General features: G+C 44.7%; 1 protein-coding gene across 2 annotated transcripts in view; it reads left to right on the forward strand.

Moving 5' to 3' along the window:
- Positions 1 to 24132, forward strand: part of THUMPD2 (THUMP domain containing 2) — a 297270-nt gene that overhangs the window by 239454 nt on the left and 33684 nt on the right. For both annotated transcript variants that reach the window (XM_069606871.1, XM_069606872.1), the window contains one exon: positions 2163 to 2274. In XM_069606871.1, coding sequence (XP_069462972.1) covers positions 2163 to 2274 — 112 coding nt within the window. The remainder of the gene's footprint in view (positions 1 to 2162; positions 2275 to 24132) is intronic.

The following is a 24132-nucleotide window of genomic DNA, read 5'->3' on the forward strand; positions in this document are numbered from 1 at the left end:
CCATAGGATGGTCTCATTACCAGTTCACATGTCTTCCTTTTGGGCTAAATTCTGCTCCCAGAGTTTTCACAAAAATTCTGGGGTCGGTGGCAGCCCACCTTTGGTCAATGGCAGTACATGTATACCCTTACCTAGACGACTTGGCTTCTCAAGTGCCAGTCTCCAGAGGAATTGCTTCAGAAGATGCAATTAACATGCCACACTCTTTTCAACCTGGCCTTTTCCATAAATGTGACAAAATCCCAGCTCATTCCTTCACAAAGGATCCAATTCCTAGGAGCAGTTATAGCTACTACTCTACACAAAGCCTTCCCACCCCTGGAAAGGGTGGAAGCTATTCAACAAACCATCGCAAAGTTCAATACACACCAGATTCTGACAGCTTGGTGGTTTCAAAGACTCTTGGGGGCTTATGACCTCTTGCATAAATCTAGTTCCCTTTGCAAGGCTCCATATGAGAAGGGTGAAGTGGCGTCTTGCTCGCAACTGGAACCAGCTGTTGCAGTCCCAGGAAACAAAAATTCTAATTCACACCCTGATTCCACGTTGTACCTGCTTAAAAAAGGATGAGGGCGATAGTTGTATCCAAAATATCAACGGATTTAATATCAACAGATTTATAATTGAAAGTAAGTCATGTGTCATGCTTTCTTACTGTTTACATTAAATTGCTGCGATTGTCCATTTGAACGTGGGCACAGGCATGGATAGCCCTTTCACATATTTGTATTTCTGCAGGATTAGATAGATTACCTTATGTAATAGTTGTGAACCGTCACTTAATGCCAACGCACAGCTGCACCACAACCCTTCAGGTGTAACCTTTGCAAGTTGGCCTTTCACAAGATTTAACTGATTCAGAGGATAATACTTCCAACCATCATAGGTAGTACACCCCCTCTCCAGGTTCTTCACTTAGTCGCCTAGACAGAGGGTTGACCGCACTCTGCTTTGCATCACTATTTCTTCACTGAAGGCATGGGGACCCCGGGCACCAAAGGCACTGTGGGACTACTTGACAATTTTGAAGGTATTTCCGGCATGGGGCATTTGCACTATGGTAATTCTTGTCACCCATATTTGTGTATTGCCATTAGGCCACTACCGGTGGCATTAATTGTTTTACTACATTTCACTCATGTGGCCATACATATATATATATATTTTTTTTTTACTGCTGTAGAATGTATTTAACGCCCTCCACCCCCCCTATGAAGACGTGGTCAAACAACACCTTCACGTCGAAACTGCTTGGGTCCTGTGTGATCCTTGGAAATGTGATAATGTAGCATAATAACTTAGAGATATTCCAAGACAGAACAAAATCTAAAAAAAGAAAAAAAATAGATCATTTGTGTATCATTGTTTTTATTAAAATTAATTGTATTTGGATATGTAATTTTATTCTGTGTTTTGTATAAAATCTGTTTGTGGAATTAATTGTGGATGAATGCATTAGGATAGATGGATCTATGTCATTACTGTGACCCCCACAGTTCCGACGGCCAAAAATTGCAACTTTCTTTTCTCAACCCCCTATACACCACATACATATGCAGAGGGAGACCCCCCACAGCACCCCATACTTGTTTTATATCCCATACCCCCTCCCACATATATCGGTGGTGTAACGGGGGGTGAATGGGTCTGAATTTTTGCCAGTCTGAGTTCCGGAGGCGACATTTTGGTATATTTACACTGTGATTACTGCAATGAGGTTTTTTGTAGCCCGAATGTGTAGGTGAAATGCCCCAATCTGCTATGCTTTATTACTTAATATCATTGTGTAATTTTGTCAAGTACTGGGCTGGCAGGTTGGTTCACCAGAGGTGGCATTTCTAATGGAGTGACAGGAGCATTCATCCAATCAGGCTCTGCCTAATGCTGTCCTGCAAATGTCAGGCAAAGCCCTAATTGGGTGACTTCTCAGCAGTAAGGAACCAGCAACTCAAAGTACTATAGTCTCCCATGAAAAAGGCTACACTAAATAATAGTAATATTTTAACCAAGTTGTTTTCGCCAACTTTCAGCCAGAATTTAAAAGGGCGTATTGGGCTGTAACAGCGTGATACTACATACATTAGCTCTGTGTATTTCTTCATCACAGTTTTTGCTAAAGTTTCCTTTCTACCAAAACAATTTAGCAGTTGTTTCTTTTACAGAATTGCCATTGCTTTCTGAAAGTGTAGATGTTGTTGTTTCGGACATCCCTTTTGGGAAGAAGTTCAGAGACGTACAAGAATTATTCCCCTGCATATTGGAAGAAATTCAAAGGTAAGTGGTGTGTTGTGCATTTTCCAATTGTGTATTCTGAGACTTCTAAACATTGCACTGCTTTTGACTGGGGTTCTGAAAAAACTGTATACTTTTGTTTTTTGATTTGTGATCTAATATCTCAGTAACATTGTTAATTCCTTTTCATTTAAATTGTTTATTTTTGGGTTTCCCCATTGCACAGTATAAATAATTTCAACATTTCTATTAAAACAGAATCAGACATGTCATTTAATTACTAGCACATCAAGAAAACGACATTGGAGCGAAGGTCCTAACTTGCCTTTATCAAATCCTACATTAACCACACTCATTGGTTTTGAAAGCCTAAGTATGGCCTAAGTATGATAAACATGTGCAGCCTTTAAATGCCCCTTCTGCATTTGGCACCACTATCATTTGGATCGTAGGGGCAGATTAAATAATCCTTCCCAATGGGTAAGTGGCCTGTGGGTTAAGGAAACAAAATAGAAAAATATTTGCTTCCCTACTGGACTGCATATTACTGGCCAAAAGGACGGTTGTCTTAGCAATGTCCTTCTATGTTCGGCGTCATTTGCAGCTACAAACTAGTGAGGACATCCACCATTAAGCTCAACTGTTGCTTATCCTTAATTGAGAACATATGATATGATATGGCATTTATAAGGCGCCTATACACAAGTGTATCAAGGCGCGACGAGGCAAGGGAGGGGGTACGTAGGGAGGACAAAGACAACGAGCCTACTAGGCCACATGTCATTCAGATCGCGCAAGTGCATGGGGAAAGGGGCAGGGGAACAGTGCAGTACATGGGATACTAGAATAAATAACAATTGGTAAAGATACGGCCAGCCGGTGGCAAGTGCAAGGGTAAGTGCAGACATCGGGTGTCGAGTGCTGGAAGTGGGGCTGCAGGGATACAGAAGGCAGTCACCAAGTGCGGGGGTAGCCCAGAAGGCAGTGCAGGAGTGCGACTGGCGAGGGAGGGGACCTGGGCCGAGATCAGAGGGTGGCCAGGTAGCCAGTGCAGTTTCAGTATAGCCAGAAATTCAGCAGGGGACCTGGGGGGGCTAGAAAAAGCGGAAGAAAAGAGAAAGCTTTTGAGGTGCTTCCGGAACTGGAGACGATTCTCCTCAAGTTTCAGGGAGGCTGTTCCAGAGTGAGGCCCCAGCCGAAGAAAGAGATCTACCACCAACTTGTTGCTTGGATAAGCGACCGACCCTGAGGGAGCTGGAGGCGGATGAGCAAAGAGCTTGAGAAGGAAAATATTTAGGAAGAGAGAGTTGAAGGTATTGAGGCCCCAGACCCTAGAAGGACTTGTGGACAATGCAGAGGGTATTGAACTTAATCCTCGCGGCCACTGGGAGCCAGTGCAGAGATTTCAGTCCTGGAGAGATACGATCCCTGGGCTTGAGGCCAAGGACAAGTCTCGCAGTCCTGTTCTGGATGAGTTGCAGGGGGTCAGAGAGTAGAAGCAGGTAGATTTAGAAAGCGGCTGTTGCAGTAGTCCAGCCTAGAGAGAACAAGAGCTCTGGAGATGGTGAGCTTCTGGGGAAGGAGAGGAAAGGAAGAATACCTCTGAGGAGGTGCAGATGGTAGTGTGAGGCGAAAAGGAGAGTATGGAATCGAAGATGACCCCAAGGTTTTTAGCCTCACAGGTGGAAGCAGGAAGAGGGCCAAGACAGGCCAGCCAGAGAGTGACAGGAAAGGAGGGAGCGGGTGTTCCGATGAGGAGAATCTCAGTCTTACTGGCATTAAGGCAGAGATCATTGGCGGCGCACCACTCCTGGATGGCGGACAGGCAGTCAGAGATGAGAGAGAGAGAAGATGCTGAGGGTAGCCTGAAAATGAGCTCAGTGTCATCCGCATAGCACTGGAAGTTGGGTCAGAGCGCTGCAATGTGATGGTCAAGAAGTGCCAGGTAGTGGTTGAACAGCCAGGGAGAGAGCTTAGTCCCATGTGGAACACCACAGGTGGAGATATGGATAGAGGAGAGGAAAGACCCAAGTTGAACCTGGGAGGGTCGGTCAGAAAGGAAAGAAGTCAGCCACGCCAACGCCTGACCGGTGATTTCCCCCCCCTCCCAGGTTGTCACGGAGACGGTTCAGTAGGATGGCATGGTTAACAGTGTCAAAGAAAGGCAGAGGAGAGATCAAGTAAGATGAGGACACGGGGTGTTGGAATTGTGGTTGGAAAGCAAGTCTTCACGGATGTTCAGGAGAGCAGTTTCCATGCTTCTGGCGGTTCTGAAGCCAGACTGATGGTCGTGGAGGCAACCGACAGATTCAGAATAAGGGTTGAGCTTATAGATGGCTAGCCTTTCCAGGAGTCTGCCCAAGAATGGAGTGATGGAGTTTGGGCGGTAGTTAGCCGGGGAGGAAGGGTCGGCAGAGGGTTTCTTAAGAAGGGGGTGCACAAGGAAGTGCTTCAGGGGGGACGGGAAGACTCCAGTGGCGAAGGAGTGGTTGCAGAAGTTGGCCAGGGCAGGAGCCAGGGAGTCTGTGGTTCTTGATGGTTTTGGAGGAACAGGGGTGAACCTGATTTGACGAGACTTTCATAGATCGGACTTGTCTTGAAACCTCGTCTGAGGAGAACAGGGGAAAGGCAGAGAAGGGTGGGGGAGAGGTGGCTGCAGAAGGGCCAGAGGAAGAGCAGGGAGTAGAGAAAGGAAGGGGAGAAGAGGAGAGAGCAGACAGGATGGCCTGAGTTTTGTAGATGAAATGAGAAGCCAGTGCTGTGCAGAGGACCTGGGAAGGCCTGGGAAGGGACAGGAGAGGTAGAGACTGCGGCAGGATTGGCCAGTTCCTTGCAGATTTTAAAGAGTTAAGTCGAGTTGTTAGATGCCGCAGAGACGCGGGCTTGGATGTGGCTCTGTCCTTGGTGAGGACAGAGAGGCTGTATTGCCTTTGGAGAAGGCAGCAGGCCAGTTTGTCAGGGGATGTACATGAAGCACGCCATTTCCTCTCAGCTCAACATACCGGCAAGAGACTCACTGCACCTTGTTAGCATACTTGAATCTTGCTCAAATTCGTTGTGAAGCTAAATTGATAGCTATATTAATTTATTTTTCATTACTTTAGAAAGGGCTATGCTTGAATCATATGGTGCTTAGTAGTTAATGGAGTTATCGTGAATAATTGCCATTTTTAAGAATACATTCATCATGATCATTGTGCACTATTCATTCCGAAATGTATTTGATCATTTTGATTTAGGAAGTGCAGGTGGTGCACACATACACCTACAAAGGTCTGTCCCAAATAGATGTACCCCCAGGAACCTATTATTCATGTCTTTGTTTGACACCTCCGATTATGAGGCTTTTCTATTTAAATGTGTCACATTTGATTTTTTGAGATTAAAAATGAAGTGACTGTCTTTCTTGCCCAGCGATGTACCAACCCATCAACTGTGGCACTGCTGTTGAATTGTAGTTTTGGTTTCCATTTTGAAGTAAAATTCTTCAAGTCCCAGGATGTAATATGCTATTGGCAGGACCAGCAGGCTGTCCATGGCTGAAGATGCACATATAACATGACCAACTTTTCAGCTGAGACTGTGGGCCTTTCGTACGGCAAAGGCTACCAAATCTTTTTAATCAGCCCTTTGTCAACTGAGTCAGACTGCCATTTATTTTCACTTGAATTTATTTAGGCCTTTCATGAGGGTATTTAACAATGTAAGGGTAGCAACATGAACCTTACTTTTTCTCAGTTAGTAAAAAACCCAAAAAGCCAACTGTTGACTGAACTGCTGCCAGAAAATATGCTAACTATAAAAGTAATTGAAGACAAAGGTACACGTACATCTTCTGATCATGTTCCCTTTCTCTACTGGCCTGAGCAGTTAATCTGCTTTTCGTTCTATTTGTTCAGGGGTCTGTTGTGGAATGTCTTATTTGGCTGTTTTGAAAGCAGAAGGGTTCCTTATCTATATAAATAAAAATGTAAATGTTTGTTCAAAATCTTAAATCTCCGAAAGTTCTTCACCAATTGCTTTGAAATTTTGACACAACGTTGCTTTCTAATAGGCGCGTGTATTTATATACCTACTATACATAGATGTCACACCTGTGACAGGTAAAAACATGCTTTTTCTGAAAAACAGCGCCATCTGTTGGACGTGAAAGCAACACACGCTATACTAAATATTTTACTGTAAAACAGCGCTATCTGTCGCTATCTGTTGGACGTAAAAGCAGCTTCAGATCTGCTTCGTTCTCGCGACAGGCTGAGAGTGGCTGAAAGACGTCAACGAGAAACAGCAGATCAGCATCAAACACGACCCCGTGCTTGGCAATCACGCGATTACAATTGCCTGGCATTCCGGTACAACCCAGCTGATGATTATAGTTTGAGCCGGCATGTTCTCATCAGCACCATGACTGAAATGTGTCCTTATGGCAAGGCCCTGAAATTTAATGGAGAAACGAAAGGAATGTGTTGCGCCGCCGGGAAAATTAAACTGCCTCAACTTGGAGAATCGCCAGAGCCATTTAAAAACTTTGCTTGCCGGATATACCGCCGCATCAAAGCATTTCCTATCTAACCTCAGGAAATACAACTCATGCTTCCAAATGACGTTGTTCGGCGCAGAAATCGTAACGGCTCCATTCATGCCAACTTGCGTTGGCAATCACCATCAACAAAGCTCAAGGCCAATCGTTAGAATTGTGCATTTTAGATCTAGACATGGATTGCTTCTCACATAGACAATTATATGTTGCATGTTCTACAGTCGGCATATCTGCACAGAAAATGGAACAACAAAAAATATTGTATACCCACAAGCATTGTGAAATTAAACATTTTAGAAACGTGCGCTTTCTCTTTTCTTTCTTTTCCATTTAACCAGGCTGAGCCACAGCAACCTGTGGCCGGGGACAGCTAGTTTCAAATAAACAGTCAATTTACAGCTTCTGATGTTTGAGATAAAGACCAGAACATTTTAGAGAAATGAACAATAATTACACCAGCACTGTTATTGAACAAAATTAACTCAAACTGCAATACAGAGTAATGCTCTCTGTATAACATTTCAAATCAATAGAGTGCAATTCATGGATGAATGGTAGACATTTCATGCTGACAACGAAGCGCAATATAGCAATATCTAGGTGGACAGAGCAGGCAAAACACAAGGATGTTGGTACATCAAGAACTCCTGCCTAGCATGCTCTAGCTGTACTCTGTGGGGTGGTTGGTTCATTCTGCTCAAAATAATACAACATGGACATCATCTTCTTACAACCTACAACATGTATGATACATTGGGTAAGAGTGGCCTCCATTTTTGGGGCCCTTTCAGCCACCTCCTTCTGGGAAATTAAAAACCCCCTCAAAAGCCAAATTCTCATCTGTAATGCCACACATCCTGAACTAGTCCGAGAGTATATGTTATCGCAAATGATGCTACAAACCCAGCAATCTCAACATTGCCAGCTGCAGCATAATCGAAGCCTGGCATATTGTATGCTAGGTTATTGTGATTAATACCACGCACTGCTGCCGTTTTCTTGGTCTCCGGGCGCTCTGGCGGATCTGAAAAGGAAAGGGGGTTTGGGAGGACTTAGTGTGATTGAGAGGGAAAAGCGCAAGAGAGCTTTGATGTGCTGTTGGTAGCTTCAGTACAGAAAGAAACGGTCACTGTGTGCTAGTTCGTTTTTAGTTGGTAGGCATTATTTGGTGTTTGGTGCATGTGTGTATTGGGTGATTTATGGGATTGATTTAGTTTCTGTTGGGTGTTGTGGAGTGTCTATAGTTTGTGATGTGTTTTCTTTTTTGTCTGCGGCAGAGTTATGTAGGCAGAGTTATGTATATGTGTGATTTGTTCCATGTTGGAAGAGGAGTATACAGAGTAATGGAAGGTTTTCAGTAGGCTTTGTGGGGAGTCGTCCGATTCCTTTTATGCAAGGTTATGTTGATCTCAGGAGTTAATATTATTCTGTGGTGATTTACAGTAAAATGTTTTATTTCTGTGGTTGGCCCTGTTTTGGCCCATCACGTTTCTGTTGTTTTCGGTGCTTCTATTGTGATGTGTTCGCGAGTGCCCATCAATGATGTTTCCTATTTAACTTGGTGAGTTAAAGAGGCATGTTTTTAACAGTTTTCTGAACTTTAGGTGATCTTCTGTTCGTGTTTCCTTTGGGAGCGAGTTCCAAAGTCTCGCCGCTATGCAGGAAAATGCTGTTCCTCCAAATTTACGCTTTGAGTATTGTTTATTTCAAGGCGAATGTCGTTCGGTACACACATTCTGAATGCCCGTATAGTAGAATCCACCTCTATGGGGGACGCCCTCTCAGCAAAAGCATGTGTTCAGCAGTAGAGGACATACACACATACACTCTCGCTAACACATGCAGTAGACACACTCTTTCTCACTCTGGCATGTCTGTACTTGTGGGGACTGCACAAGAGTTTTCACAGTTGAAGTGAGGACCTTCTGTGCACATGCCCGCGATCGGAACGACTGCGGCATGCAGCCATTCTGTTTTTCAATTGTTTGGCAGCTGCAGCTGTCGTCTTTCATTTTCACAGGCTCCCGGTCCTGCACCCACCACGCGACTTGCTTGCTGCGGGTCCAGCAGGGCCTCTGGGATCATTGCCAGTCTCTCGACCTCGGGTCTTGTTCCACCAAGGTAGCTCTCTCTCCTTCACCTTCACGATTCCCTGCTCACTCTCAACATTGATTTGGGCTCCACTTTTTATACACCTGAGCCTTCTTAAGGGGCCTCAGGTGTGTGTTGTTGGTTAGTATAGCCTGACCGTTGTTGGTTAGTATAGCCTGACCATTACAAACCCAATCACTGGGACATGCCTATCCTTCAGAAGTGGATGCCTGCATACCCCTCTTCTTCGTCCCAGTACTAGAGTGGTGTTTCACATTGAAAGTGTGCATTACTCCTAGTGCCCTCTTCTTCATCTGGGACGTATGGGTTGGGATTGGGTATAACCCATAAAGGCTGAGGAATGGGGGGGGTAGGTCAATGTTATAAAAGGTGGGATGCCTTGTCTCGACCTCAGGCACTTTCTCAACAATCACCAAGCACCCTCCACCTAGGTGATCCTCCCTCCATGTCTACCCCCAGGGTCGGGATCAAAAAGCGATTGCCCTTCCCTGGCCACCTGAATAGCAGATCCCTGGGGAGTGGTTGTGAGAGTACCCTCAGGTTTCTCACACCAGACAACCACTAGCAACTACATGCCACAGTGGCGCGAGACCGGGAGAAGAGACGCAGCAGCCGCCATGGGAGGACCGTCAGAGAACAGTCAGCAATAGCAGAGCTACCGGAGCCACGGTTGTGCTGAGAAGTGGCAGACTTGCCGGCGGGTGAGCGCGAAGTGGCCAGGAACACTGGAGGAGAGTCTGCAGTGCAAGGGAGGCTATCCGGGAGAGGAGGCTTTGTCACAGCAACGTGCCATGGGACGGAAACACTGCAAGACAGACGGTGACTCATCCCAGAGCCATTGGGGATCCCGGGGCATACAGACGGGCATATAAGCAAATACGAATATTTGAATACCAATCAAGTAACGTACAAAGACAGAACTTGAACAATTCCCCATATAGTAGATGTCAATGTGTGGAAAGTTGGAGCATGTGTTACCACAAGCAAATAAATACTAATGAACATGTTAAAAGGCAGAACTTCAGTCCCCATGCATGCAATGTCAATGTGGGGATAGTTGGAACAACTAGTACTTCAACCAATGACGTGAAAGCACAGTGAAGTAATACAACTGTTTTGTATTGAAACACATTGAAACCGAAAAGAAGACCTGGTGAAGGGAATACATCAGACAGTGAGCATTTGGGGAGAGATACCTGGCAGAGAAGTATGCCAGGGGATCTGGAAGACTCCAGAAAGGGATTCTTGGCAGGTATACCAGGCAATCTGAGCAGTTGATGAAAGAAAACCCAGGCATTCAGAACACCAGGCACTTTGAAGATAATTAAGAACTTTAAAATGGTAGGAAGTTACCTGGAAGGGGAGTATACCAGGGGAATCTAATGAACCTACTAAGGACTCTTGGCAGGGGAGTATACCAGGAGGTCCATTAAAGTCACAGAAAGAGACACTTTTGCTAGCCTTAAGAAAGAGACACTTTTGCCATCCTCCCTGAAATATCCATGGGAAGGGAACCACCCTCTGATCCAAGGGATTTTACCTTGGAAAAGGTGGTTTCTGTTGGATTTATATACTTGCTTTAATTGTGAACACTTTTTGCCAAACATAAGTCGGAGACATTTCCTTGCACCCTTAGTTCATTTTTAGTGTGAGGGTCAGAGTAGCATGTTTTGGACACAACGACATTTTATATGTTTTGACGACTTGGCACAGACTGATCTTTAATTTGTTTTCTAGGGAGAGAAACTCTCTTTAGGATAGGGAAAGAGAGGCCTCTATCCAACCTCTTTTATTTTAATAAAGATGTCTGATAATGTAAACATTAAAACTTTGTGTCTGCCTCTCAATTCTGATCCCTTACAAAAGGTATCCAATTGGATTTGTCCACAAAATGAGGTTCATACTTTTGTGTGATTTATACAGGAAGATCAGACAGATCCTCCTCTCCTTATTGGAACCATTGGACGGGCCCTCTAATATGTATTTGTTACAGATCTTATTTCCTTAGAGACAGCGCAGTTGTATTTGCGTTGCATCAATGCTGTGTAAACAATAATTAGTTGGATTATTGTCCCTCCCATAAGAATGTGGTTCCATCCTTGAATTTCAAAGGGAGATATGGGTTAATAATTCCTCTCTGCATTCTTTTGACTGATTTGCTTGATTTATGTATAATGCTGTTTTTAAATGTGTTGGACTTTAATGGCTTGTGCCGAATAAAGTTTATGATGATGATACATAGTTTTAAGGTATTGGTCTCCAAGTAGTAAGTCTGAGTCTTTGCTCCATATACCCTTGGTACCAGGTCTATTTTTTTTATCTGTTTCCTTGGGAATAAGATATTCTTTTTTTGTACCATTTGGAGTCTTTGGCCGACATGCACGTGAGCTTTTGGATCTAGACTCTAATTTCCTTATAGTTGCCTTGTCCAAGACAGCCAGTATGTTAACCATTGGACAAATTAGAGGAATCATTTTAAGCTTGTGTCTTTTGAGTGAATATTCCAAACATTTGCAACCGCCTTCTCCTGCATTATACAAGAATCTCACTATCCTAGCCCGCTTGAGTGCTATGCAGATGTTGAACCTTTGTAGCAAGGAGTAGCTGAAAACATTGTAATATATTTATGTACATAATCCACATGTACCCACTCTCAGCAGAGCCTTAAGATTGAACATGGTTTTGTTTAGAAAAACAGTAATTATTTTTGGAGTACTTTGATGGCATGCCTTTCCATCTCCAATTGTTTTGTTGAGTTACAGGAAATAGGTTTATAGATGTACCCTCATTTCAGGAAATATCTACACACGTTCTGTATCTGCCATTTGACAGAAGTGAAGGCTTGCAAATGCCCTCATTCACTTTGGATTCGGAAGAAAGACACAGAAAAAGTGTTCCCATGTTTGCTAATTCTCCCGAGTGCAGTGCAGTGCTCTACCTCACCTACCTAAAAATGTCCCATGGTTAAGAGCTACTGCTCGAAGATTCGAGAAGCACAGAGATTCGGCCAACATTGGAACAGGAATAATTGTATGGCTCCTCTGTGGAGGTCCAGCGCCGCTCCAAACCACCCTACTTCTGATTACTGTTTGTGGGTTATTCGTATCATGCTGGAGAAACAAATTAAAAGGAATTTGCATTTCCTTTCTTTTTGACATGCTGCTGTGAACCTCAGTGAAGAGGAATGGAGTCATTTCTGGGAGTATGTGGAAACCCTCGGCAAGGAGTGTTTATAGACCATCCTCATGGTTAATCGCTGAAACATTGCAATGAAGGTGCAGACCAGAAGGATAAGCCCTGACCAATATGGTGACCCCAGGAACCAGAAGTCTTTTTGATATTACCTGAGGTTTCTCAAAGGGCGACGGTCATGTATTCCACCAAGAGAGGGAAGTAAGTTGTCTTTATAAAGCGTTCTTCATTGTTAAGCATCTACAAAGATTTTACAAGCCACTTGGTGTGCAGAATTTCACAGGTTGGTGGGGATTCTGTCCCTTTTTTCACAAAGAGATTGTCTTTGGTATGATCAGCTGGGTGCCCACTAGAATTGTTCAAGATATGCGGTCTTGTGCCTCTTCCTCCGCAACCCTGAACTACTTCTCTAGTTGTTGGTATGCTTCACGGGATCCTTCATGGCTTTTGCAAGGCATTTAACCTTTGAGATATAACTTTCTGCGTTTTGCAGGCTACTTATTTGGCCTTTAATTATTTTAACTTTTTTCCAATACCGACATGAACGGGGGCAAGTTGGAGATGTTTCCTCCTCTGATGAAATGTCTTAATCACCCACGAGGGGACATAAGATCATTTGTTTCCAGTTTATTACTTTTTTGTTGAAAACACCACCATTTTGTGTAAGAATCTAATTTACCAGTATTTTGGGCCCTACCACTTTGACACAATGCTAAGAACAACTTCTTAAATATGGTTTGGCTGTTGATATTGTCAGTGTACCTTTAACAGTAAGCCGTCAATCTATTGTTGTGCTTACACATTGAGTCCTTACTGTTGAAGTGGTTCTAAAAGATGGGCACCAGTTTTTCTTTTTATGTTAACTAATGAAGTCCTGAGAGAGCATGTATCTGTAATAGAATGCTGTGCATATGGGCACCCAAGAGGCCACACCTAATATGCCCTTTTTGCTGCATGAGACCTCCCCTGAAGTGTGCCTCTGACAACAATGTTCTGCACCTCACCAGGTAACATTTGGCCATTTGTATGCAATGCCCAAGCTCTATTAAGTGTCTGGTCCTCTTCTTCCTTGACGGATATAAAGTGCAGGAAAGTCATAAGACACTCCTACATCCCAGCCACTTTTCATCTGCCCCCCAAGGGGCTGCCCAGTATGAGATATAGCCAGACTGGAAACATTGACCAAATAATACATTGCTAGCACTGCATTCAACACCGCAAACAAGCTTTTCATAATCCTCAACCACCCCAAGGTCCCCAAAACCCTCCCAATCCTGTCCAACTGTCAGTTAATGGTGGTCAGTCATAATGTAGAATGCAATAATGTCGAAAGTCAAAATGTCGAAAAAAATCTTTAGAAAACAAGAATGTCGAAAAACAATAATGTCGAATTTTTTCGAAAAAATAAATAAATGTATATGTAATTAAAATGTGCTGAGTATGAGGGGTGAGAGGGGGGTGGGGGGTGTCCGGGGGGTGATGGGGGTTGAGGGGGACCCCCTAGTAAATGATACTCTTATTGTTTATGTATTTATTGATAGTGCAAAATGACATTTTTTTTTTCAACATTTTTTTCTAAAAATTGACTCTTTTCATTATATGTATAGGTTTTCGACATTATTGTTTTCTACATTCTTTTTCAACATTTTTGTAAGTCGACATTTTTTTCTACATTATGACAATAAACCCCCAAGTTCTTGTCCGGGTGCCATCATCCCCCCTCACCCCCCTCCCCACCCTCAAAACTCACCTGACTCTCATAGCCTGTCGTCCTTTACATTCCTTAATCCAGAATAATTTGTTATGATGATCTGGAATTCAAGCCAATGAGCCCTCATTGTGATTTATACCCACCTTATATTAGAGAACTTAATAGGACACTAATCACCAAATTACAACCGTTCATCAAAGATCACCTTCATCACTCACATTTGGACTTTCTCCCTGGCAGATGAACCAAGCATGTTATTCTTACAGTAGCAGGCACATTAGGAAACTATCTGCCTACATGTTATCACGTGACCTTTTTGTCTGCTTCTAACACTGTCAACCAAGTGATCAATCTAGGTCACTGCCACCATGCAGGAATCCGGAACGTATTAACCTTACTAACCTGGTTCAAATCACACACAATTACTAGCACATTCTACTTTAAAATCAGCAGAAGCAGCCCTACCTTGTGGCATCTGCAAGGCCCCATACTATCAAATCTTTCTTTAACATCTATATCAAGCCACTGGCTAACCTCATCAGTTCCTTCAACCTATGCTTCTTCACCTAATGTCCATGACACCCAGATACTCCTAAGACTCTTAACATCTTCAACAAATCACCCACCAACTTCAACTGTAATACAAAATGAATAAACGTGAGCAGACTACATTTTAAACCTGCAAAAACCGAGACAATTTCAATCCTTTCTGGTTTACTAACCTGGACCTCAAAAATGTCTCAATCCCTCGGCCCCTGCCAAACCCCATTATAAAATATGTAAATATCAGACGCTGTCAGCTGATAGCGGGCACCTGGTCCCTGTATAATCGTTGGCGTCCGTCCTGATGGAACCGACAGCAGAGATGGCAGGGAAACTACATTTTCCAACAATATCGTGCAGCTTCGGCACATAGCATCCATCATGATGTCATCATGGCATCTTGTACGTCACCAACAGTGTCATGGGACTCGCTCTGACACAGACTGCTGTTGACTTTAAAGGATGGAGAGACCGACGCACTGATGCTCCTCGACATTTTCAGTGAATGGCATTTTATTGGAATTCTCTTGTTTATCGCGTGTTTCAGACCTCATGTCTGCTTATTGGATTGAGTGAACTCTTGCTGTTTGGTACAACGCCCTTGTCGGATTGATTCCTTGTTCCCTAAACTTGGGCAGTTTTTCTGGATTGAATGTCTTCCTGTTTTGGACTGTTTGTCATGATGTGGCACTTTTGAGGAATAGTCCGTTTCTGGCTATGATTTAGTGACTGTTTGTGTTCAAGTCTGTGTGCGTGTCATTGGATCCCTTTTTTCCTGGATTGGCTTCCCATTACCTACTACTCAATGGCCCGCACCCCTAAAGGAGCCCGGCTCTACCTTTCTGGTTTTTGGATCTCATTATAGGCCACCACCTGTGGCGTCTGTGGATACCGTATATGTGTCATGAGCCATGATAGCTGGGGGTATCCAGAGTCACTTGCAAGGACAAAGATCAAAGGATCAGTCACAGGGCATCGTGGATGTGCTGCCATTTTACTACTGCATGTTGATGGGCATTCAATGCATGCATTTTAAGTGTTGTCGCACAACATGTCTTACATTCACAGTATTTGCATGTGGGATTATTCAGTATTCACACTGTTCTGTTACTCCTTGCACCGAGCTCTCATCCAGCAGTTAACACTTACAGGGTCTGTGATTGTCATGGCAGTGTGCCATGGTGCCTGTTTAGGTCCTGTGCATTGCTCACATGCATGTGCTCTGATGGTTGTTTAGTTGTACCTCAGCAGGCTTCTGTTGGTTGCATCCATTCTGTGATAGTCATCTGCCTGAGTACATGGCATCACTACTGCCAGTGTTGCTGTACTTTGCTGCTGTGTTTCACTTTGTGGTTCAACGAGTATGGATGTATGATGTTGCATTGTGGTACCTGTAGTCGTTTGTGTCAAGTCTGCAGGGTTGTTGTGCAATTGCAATGTGGTACAATGGCAATCATGTCCTAGCCCTGTGGTTTGTAGGCTGTCATTAGTGCGGTGAGAGGGCAGGTCCTGCATGCACAGGGCCTTGACAGTGCATGCATTTTTCTGTTGTGACATGCATCCCCCTTCACATGGCTGTACTCTAGTGCTGCACAATGGAATTGTATGATGGCAGTAGTACTCACCCAGTATCCATATTTGTTAACCTCAGTGCCTCTCCATGTATGCAGGCAATTTACGGTTGCTCAGGACCATGGCATCGTGAGTGGAACCAGGCACGCAGGCACAGTAGTGTGTGATGTAGAGGTCAGGATCTCGGGTGGCCTGGACGTTAAGGGAGTGAAAATGCTTCCTTTTGCTGTATACCTGTTCATGTGTCTGTGGATGGGGTGGGGGCACCAAAGCCACATGGGGGCAGTCCAGGGCAGCAATAACATTTGGGCAACTGCATAAAACCGTACCTTCATGGCATTCTCCTGTGCCGTGATGATGGACAGGGAGATATACTGGGACACATGGCACAGGAGGGCTTCCAGCACTTGTACAAGCACCTTCAGAAATGTGGGCTGCGCAATGCCGTTGCAGAGTGCTTGAAGGTCGCAGTTTACAGGAATTGCAAAACAGGCACTAGCTTCCGAAGCGGGGGCTCAGTGACCAGCTGGTTGTCAGTGAGGGTCCATGGTTAGGGCCTGACATGGTATCTCCTCCTCTCTTCGCCCTGTGCTGGTTTTCCTGCCTGTAGGTCAATGTGCCGCGTGAGCATCTGCCTATCCCAGGTCGCAATGGCTAGTACCAGCATGGTGTTTGAAAGTGTGTTTGGGGTAGGTGTGTGCCTTTTATATAGCACTTTTGAGTGGATTGGGTGCACTCGTAGCTATATTTGTGGCACCTGTATGAATTTACCTCCACCTGAAAGGTGGAAGTAACCGTGCTGTTTTTTTTAGCTGTATTACCGCCATATTCCAATTTATGATACAACGGTAATACAGCTTTTGTGCTATCGACAGTAATACCTTTGACTGTAATTCCGTCAACTGTATCACAGTCCACGGTATTACTGCTGACTCATAATTCAGCAGAACAGTAACTATGGCAAAGGCCAAACCGCTAAGGGCCAACCTCCGGCCTTTCTTGTGTCCTGCTACTTGCTTGTGAGTACCAATTAAGTCTTGGCTTAGCCCCGCCCTCTCTGTGAAAACAAAATCAGAATGTCGAGGCTGAGTACCCCAAAAGGAAATACACCGAACACGGGTTACAAAGAAACATACAAAGTACTTTATTTTATACTGAATCCAGTTACAAAAACAGAGCAAAATCAGATAGCTATCGGCCCTCAGTACAACACAACGAACTCCAGCGTGGTTCAATGTGTTCAGTGAGCGACATTGTACATTAGAATGCATTCGCTTTTTATACACTTGGTGGGCACGATGTCCAGCCCCACTTTGGGTTAATATTCCACTTAATACATCACCAATTTAGGGTTCGTGCCAAGTCTCGAACAACCGCATATAGCTGGTTTGCCTTTAATACATGTATCAACAAGCCTATGCAATAACTGTGTGATCTGAGATTTTTCCCTGCTAGTCTTCTTAAACATTAAGACAATGCGGTTAAACAAGTGTTCTATGTTCAGTATTTGGATACATTGTTTTCATAGTATACTTGTGGCTTAGTTTCTTTACACGAGTAATCCCTTACACACAAGTCAACGAAGGACAAGGTCTCAGTTCACAACCTCAACAAGTGGCCTGCAGGCAAGTTACATATTAGCTATGTACAGAGGTCAGGACGGCCATGTTGTATTTTGGAATGACATTGTCCACCATTTTAACTCACAGGGGGACTTTTACAAAGCGAATCCTAAAAGGGCGGATTGACCTAAAATGGCGGCACACATTGATTTTAAGGTCAGGACCTTGCAACACGGATTCTTTCGCAAGCGACTTTCGAGCAGCTTGACGTAGGCCAATATACATATGTTGAGGCATGATATAATTTCACTTTTGACAAACCCTCCTTTTGGCCTATGCCAAGTGCTAAAACTACTTTGTATCTCCTTGCAAATAACTCCATGCGTCATCGTGCATGCACCCTGAATCACTGTCAGAAATATCTATTGCCATTAGGTAATTTGCTAAAATTTCTTTCAACACATATTCTTTGGAAGTTTTATCTGGGGCATACACTTTATGTCCTATCAAACCTATCGCTTGTGCGCAACATACCCCTAGCATCGAACACATACCAGGTAGGCACTGAATACAGCAACAAAGAAACAGGATTCCCAAAATAATTAGCAAGACCGAAAGTACCTTCCAACCCCAAGATCGCAAGAAGTCCCAGAACCAAGCCGCTAAGATCCCAGTTTCCCTCGGGAACATGCACTTCGGAACTAAGGACGTGCAGATTCTGTATTGCCTTGAAGATAGTTGGGGAGGAATCTGGTACGAAAACACAGCAAGCGGACTCCACTAATTTACACACTCCACCACGCTCAGCCAGAATGACATCTAATGCCATTCGGTTTTGAAGCGCTACCAGTCTTATCACCTTTTGTTGTAACGTCATATTATAGATTATGTCCGTGGTCCGGTTGATGGTTCTCTCCAGTACTCTCGCTAGCTTTCTAATGTCTTCCGAATTCGCTATCTACCCCCAAAATGGCACGACTGATTTTTCTAGATCTCCCAAGATTTTGTGCTGGGGTGTCACCATTCTCGTCCCGCCGTGGACGAGCCTTTGAAACTTCTCTTGTACTGGCTATAAACACCCCAGGTAATAGGATCCCTAAATAACAGGTTCCCTGCCAATCCCTGGGCAACCATGGGAATGCTACAATTCAAATTGGTGCCATCAAAGTTCCCTGAGATGCTATCATTCCACCGGCCAAAGAACAGTGCTCTAAGAGAAGCATAGCAAGCAGTTGTCAAAGGTAAAGAATGAATATACCAACCTAGCCCCTTATCCCCGTGTTGCGGTAAATGTGAGCAGATCCAACAGTTAGATTTATTAAAAATGGCATGCGTAGCATTCATGATGAGCAGTAGAGTGTTATTGTGGTACCTTTGTCTATGGCGAGAATCCCCAGGGGATAGAGTATGCAAATGTACAAAGGGATTAGGAACAATAGGTGTACTTTCAGTAGGCAACACAAGTTCTAAAGAATGAGTTTCCTCAAGGTACCACAATCCTAAGGCAGCGACTATTAAAAACCCAAATATCATTATAAAAATACAGCAATACATTTTCGGGGCCCAGGCATTTTGTCCATCGTCCCGGTTGGTAACCCCCTTATTTACAAGTCCCATACGAGCGGTAGCAGACGTAGTCTTCAAACAGATACCCCAATGTTCTTTGCTGGCGACCTCCTGGTCGGGCGACTTTTAAGCCCTTCCACAACCCTAGCCAACAGAATCCCCTTTCTCAAATTTGGGCAAAAACAAGCCCTCGATGATCCTTTTCTTCAAATGCACAGCCGAACCGTGCCGTAAATCTATTTTCTTGGACGCAGATTGTACCTTACTTTTCCCGGTACTGATTGATCCGCAAACAATATGTCGTCACTGGAAGCAACGTGTCGGAAGCAAGTGAAGATGCCGAATTTGAAATAGCAGTTTCCGGATGCAAAACTTTCGGAGAGTGTGGAGACAAAATGGCAGCTTCCCCAAGCTTCATGGGCTCAGAGAGATTCTCCGACACACTCTCAGTGCTACTTACCGCTTTGGGATCGTTGGTTGCAGCATTAGCGAGGGGTTCTGTTTCTTCTGTAACGTGTGGCACAGGGTGAGGAAGTTTCTTGACGTGGGACGCGTGGATCCAGTTCTTTCTCCCAGCGACCCGCACCGCTGTCTGGGTGACCAACAGGACTTGGAATGGCCCACGCCAGCGAGGCGCAAGGCAGGAGGAGCGCTCGAACGATTTGACGAGCACCCAGCTTCCAGGCCGTATGCTGTGGCCCGGGCCGTCGTATCGCACAGGTAAAGCTTCTCGTACCTGGTGATAAATCAAATACAGGTTTTTAGTCAACTGACTACAATAATCTGAAAGTAATACATTTTCAACATTTCTCAATGAATTGCATTTAGGAAGGTTCCAAATATTGGCAGGTCTCCCAATTACCACCTCAAATGGAGACAGCCCCGTCTTAGTTTGAGGGGTTGTACGCATGGATAACAACATGATCGGTAAGGCGTCCGGCCATTTTAGTTTGGTGCCGGCACACGTCTTAGCGGGCTTGTTCTTAATGATACCGTTGTGTCTTTCTACTAGTCCGGCGCTCTGAGCATGTCTGGCCGAATGGAACCGTTTGTCAATTCGTAATGCTGTACATATCTGCAGAAGTACAGCAGCAACAAAATGTGGACCATTGTCCGACCAGATAACTCTTGGTAGCCCGAACAGCAGGAAGTATTCCCTTAACATGATTTTTGCAGTAGTCATAGCTGTAGCATCTTTAACAGGGAAAGCCTCAACCCATTTACTAAAAGCGCAGATAACCACCAGCACATTTTTTATTATCACATCGTTCCATTTCAATAAAGTCAAAGTGGATCACTTCGAAGGGGACAGAGGGTGGCCCAAAACTACCCCTTGGAGTTACTGTCCCATTTCCCACGTTGTGTTGTAGGCAAATCATGCAATCCTGGAAGTAGCGCTGGGCAATTTTCGAAATGTTGTCATTTATCCAAACTTTCTCTAACATTTTTGTCATCTTCTGGGCGCATACATGCGTAGGACCATGAGCCACGATGACCATCATCATTATATACGCATCAGGGAGTAGCCATTTCCCTTCCACTATATCCACCCAACACCCGTCATCAAGTTTTCCCAAGCCTTCAGCCCACCTTTTGGATTCTTCTAACGTGGCATCAGCTTGGATATACCGTACAGACCCAACACCCTCATCCATCGCATAAGCATTTACAGTCTCCCTTGAAACATACAACTCCGTAAGGGGATCGGTAGCAGTTTGTCTAGCTATCTGATCAGCGAAAGCATTCCCTTTCCCTATATCATCTGTAACCTTTCGATGTGCTGCACATTTCATAACTGCTAACTGAGTAGGGAGCGCAAGCGCTGAGAGTAGTTGTACTATTAGGGGGCCATGTTGGATTTTGGTGCCATGTGAAGTTAGGAACCCTCTCTCTGACCAAAGTCTCCCAAAGTTGTGAAGCACCCCAAAGGCATACTGACTATCAGTATATATATTTACTGCAAGCCCTTTGGAAAGTTCACAAGCTCGGGTTAATGCTATAATCTATGCGGCCTGTGCAGAATTATGCGTGATTCTCTTAGTTTCCACAATCGTGCTCAATGTAGTGTCCGCATAAGCGGCTGTGGATGTACCATCCGGAAGTTTGAAGCAGGCGCCATCACAAAACAGCTCTCTTTGCGGGTTATCCAAAGGAGTATCTTTCAAATCAATTCTACCCTTTGTCTCTTGTTTGGTGGTATATATAAACAATCATGTGGCACTTCATCGCCGCAAGTAGTATCTTGCGGGAAAGGTAGGAGTTCAGCCGGATTAAGAACACAACACCTCTTAATTTGAATGTCAGGAGCAAACAAGATCAATTCATATCTTGTCAACCGTGCAGAAGTGAGGTGTTGCGTTTGAGTTCGGTTCAGTAGAACATCTACAGAGTGAGGCACCATCAGGGTTAGATCATGGCCTAGGACCATTCCCTCACTCTGTTTTACGGACGCAGCAGCGACAGCTCGCAAACATCTTGGCAAAGCGCATGCTACAGTATCAAGGGCAGAAGAAAAGTAACCGCACAGCCTATTCTTCCCTCCATGTTCCTGCGTTAATACAGCCAAAGCACATCCATCACATTCATGCACAAACAACACAAAGGCCTTTTCATAGTTTGGTGTGCCCAAAACTGGTGCAGAGCATAATGCAGTCTTAAGCAAGTCAAACGATTGCTGTTGTTCCGCGTTCCATGGCAATGGCGAAGAAATGCCCTTCTTCGTCAAATCCAACATCGGTTTGATCACTAGTGAAAAATTCGGGATCTACAACCTACAGTAAGAAGCCATACCTATCAAGGCTCTAACTTCCTTCTGTGTATTTGGGACAGACATTCCAGAAATGTGTTTTATTCTTTCAGGTGTCAATCTTCTTCCCTCCTTTGACAGGAGATAGCCTAAATAGGCGACCTCCTGGCAACAATATTGAAAACAATTTAAGCGAAGCTTTGCGACCATGCTTAGCTAGATGGATAAGCAATAACACAGTGCCCTCCTTACAGGCACTCTGAGTCAGCAGCTAAAAGCAAATCATCAACGTACTGAAGCAAAGTACAGGTAGAGGGCAATTCAAGGGTATCAAGTTGTTCTTTCAAAGCCCTACTATAAATGCTAGGACTCTGTGTACCCTTGAGGTGCACGAGTAAATGTGAACGAGTGTCCCCGTAAGGTGAACGCGAACAAATATCTACAAGTCAACCAAGGACAAGGTCTCAGTTCACGACCTCAACAAGTGGCCTGCAGGCAAGTTACATATTAGCTATGTACAGAGGTCAAGACGGCCATGTTGTATTTTGGAATGACATCGTCCACCATTTTAACTCGCAGGGTGACTTTTACAAAGCAAATCCTAAAATGGCGGATTGACCTAAAATGGCGGCTCACATTGATTTTAAGGTCAGGACCTTGCAACACGGATTCTTTCGCAAGCGACTTTCGAGCAGCTTAGCGTAGGCCAATATACATATATTTATTACAATAGGAGGCACGATATAATTTAACTTTTGACATCCCCATGCACCGCTCATACTATCTGTTCCTTTCTCTTCTACTTCTCTCTTCATTCGCCTCTGCTCAAAGCCATTTCAAACTCTTCCTGTCCCTATCATCTCTTTTCCTCGATGCCCCCCTCTTCTCGCTCACCTACTCTGTTCACAAAACCACCAGCCTTAACTTTCATCACACTTCTTCTTTTCGCATCTACACCCCATGCCTCTCTACTTTGCAGACTCAACATCTGTACGCTTCTACATCTGACGCTCTTTGAAATGCACAATCTGTCTGAAAGAAGAGTACCATTTCCATTCTCCCTCTCTTGACCTCATTACTCTTACAGAAACATGGATTTCTCCTTCAGACTCTGCAATCCTTGCTGTCCTTCATGGCACTGCCTACACCTTCACTCACTCTCCCGCCCAACTGGTAGGGTTGGTGTTGGTGGTGTGGGTCTGTTTGCATATTCCAAACTTCCTTGCGAAGCGATTGTGTCGTCCGACGTATTCCTTATCTTTGATAGATCATCTCCCAGCTTGCTGGCCTCGGAAAAAAATTTCAGTAGAGGGTGCTGCGCGTCGATGTCCCTCGAGCCGATGTCCCTTGACAGCCTCCGTATCGGCACCGACGTTATCATGCGTATAAATAGACTTGCGCAGCGTCCGTTGCTCAGTTCCGTTTTTCTGAACTTCGTGGGGCCTTGCTCAGTTCTTCAGTCAGATATACTTCATTATTCCTCGTGAATACCGACTCGTACTCGATGGCTTCCTCACCCGAACCGACGACTCCACGGTCCGGCTTCAAAAAATGTCGAGACTGTGGAAAGAAAATGTCGTTGAGGGATCCTCACAGGATCTGTTTGTGGTGCCTGGGAATTGAGCACCATTGTTCGGAGTGCGAGGACTGCATGTCCATGACGGCGAAAGCCTTGAAGGAGCGTAAGGGGAAGCTCGAGAGAGGTAAGGCAGTTAAAACTTCTTCGAAAGTTTCCTCGGCGGAGTCGAGACATTCGTCTCCTCGCCATCACAAAAGACATTCTCGTTCTAGGTCTCGAAGCAGTTCCCATCACTCTTCGAGATCTAAGCATTCAAAAAAGAGACGTCGAAGATCCCCTTCCTCGTCTTCTTCTGTTTCACCAAAAAGGGTCTCCTGCCCCACAAAACATAGCTCTCAGGCTGAGTGGGAGGAATTCAGGAAAAAGATGCTGAGCATCTTCGAGAAAGCGGCCTCGACCCCCTTGAAGACTGCTGAGGGTAATACCCTGGGTGAAAGAACCGAAAAATCAAAAGGGTGCGAGTCGCAGCACCCGGCGAAAGAAGCCACTCGAGAGCGTCACAAACTCTCGAGTAAAGGCAAAGTCGCGTCTTCGACGCCGTCGTCGAAGATCCCTTCGACGCATAGATCGGCGTCTTCGATGCCGTTATCGAAGGGTTCTTTGACGCACAGGTCAGTCGAGTCGACGCCGTCTTCGCCAACGTCGACGCCGAGAAAGGACAAACCCACGGCCACCTCACAGCCAGTGGCCATACCCAGAGCCTCGATATCGAGAATGTTGTCGACAACCTCGAGTAGAATTCCGATACTCTCGAGTTCGAGGCCTCCTTTCTCGACA

This window comes from Ambystoma mexicanum, chromosome 4p (genome assembly GCF_040938575.1).
Source record: "Ambystoma mexicanum isolate Mex_15411 chromosome 4p, UKY_AmexF1_1, whole genome shotgun sequence".
Lineage (NCBI taxonomy): Eukaryota > Metazoa > Chordata > Amphibia > Caudata > Ambystomatidae > Ambystoma > Ambystoma mexicanum.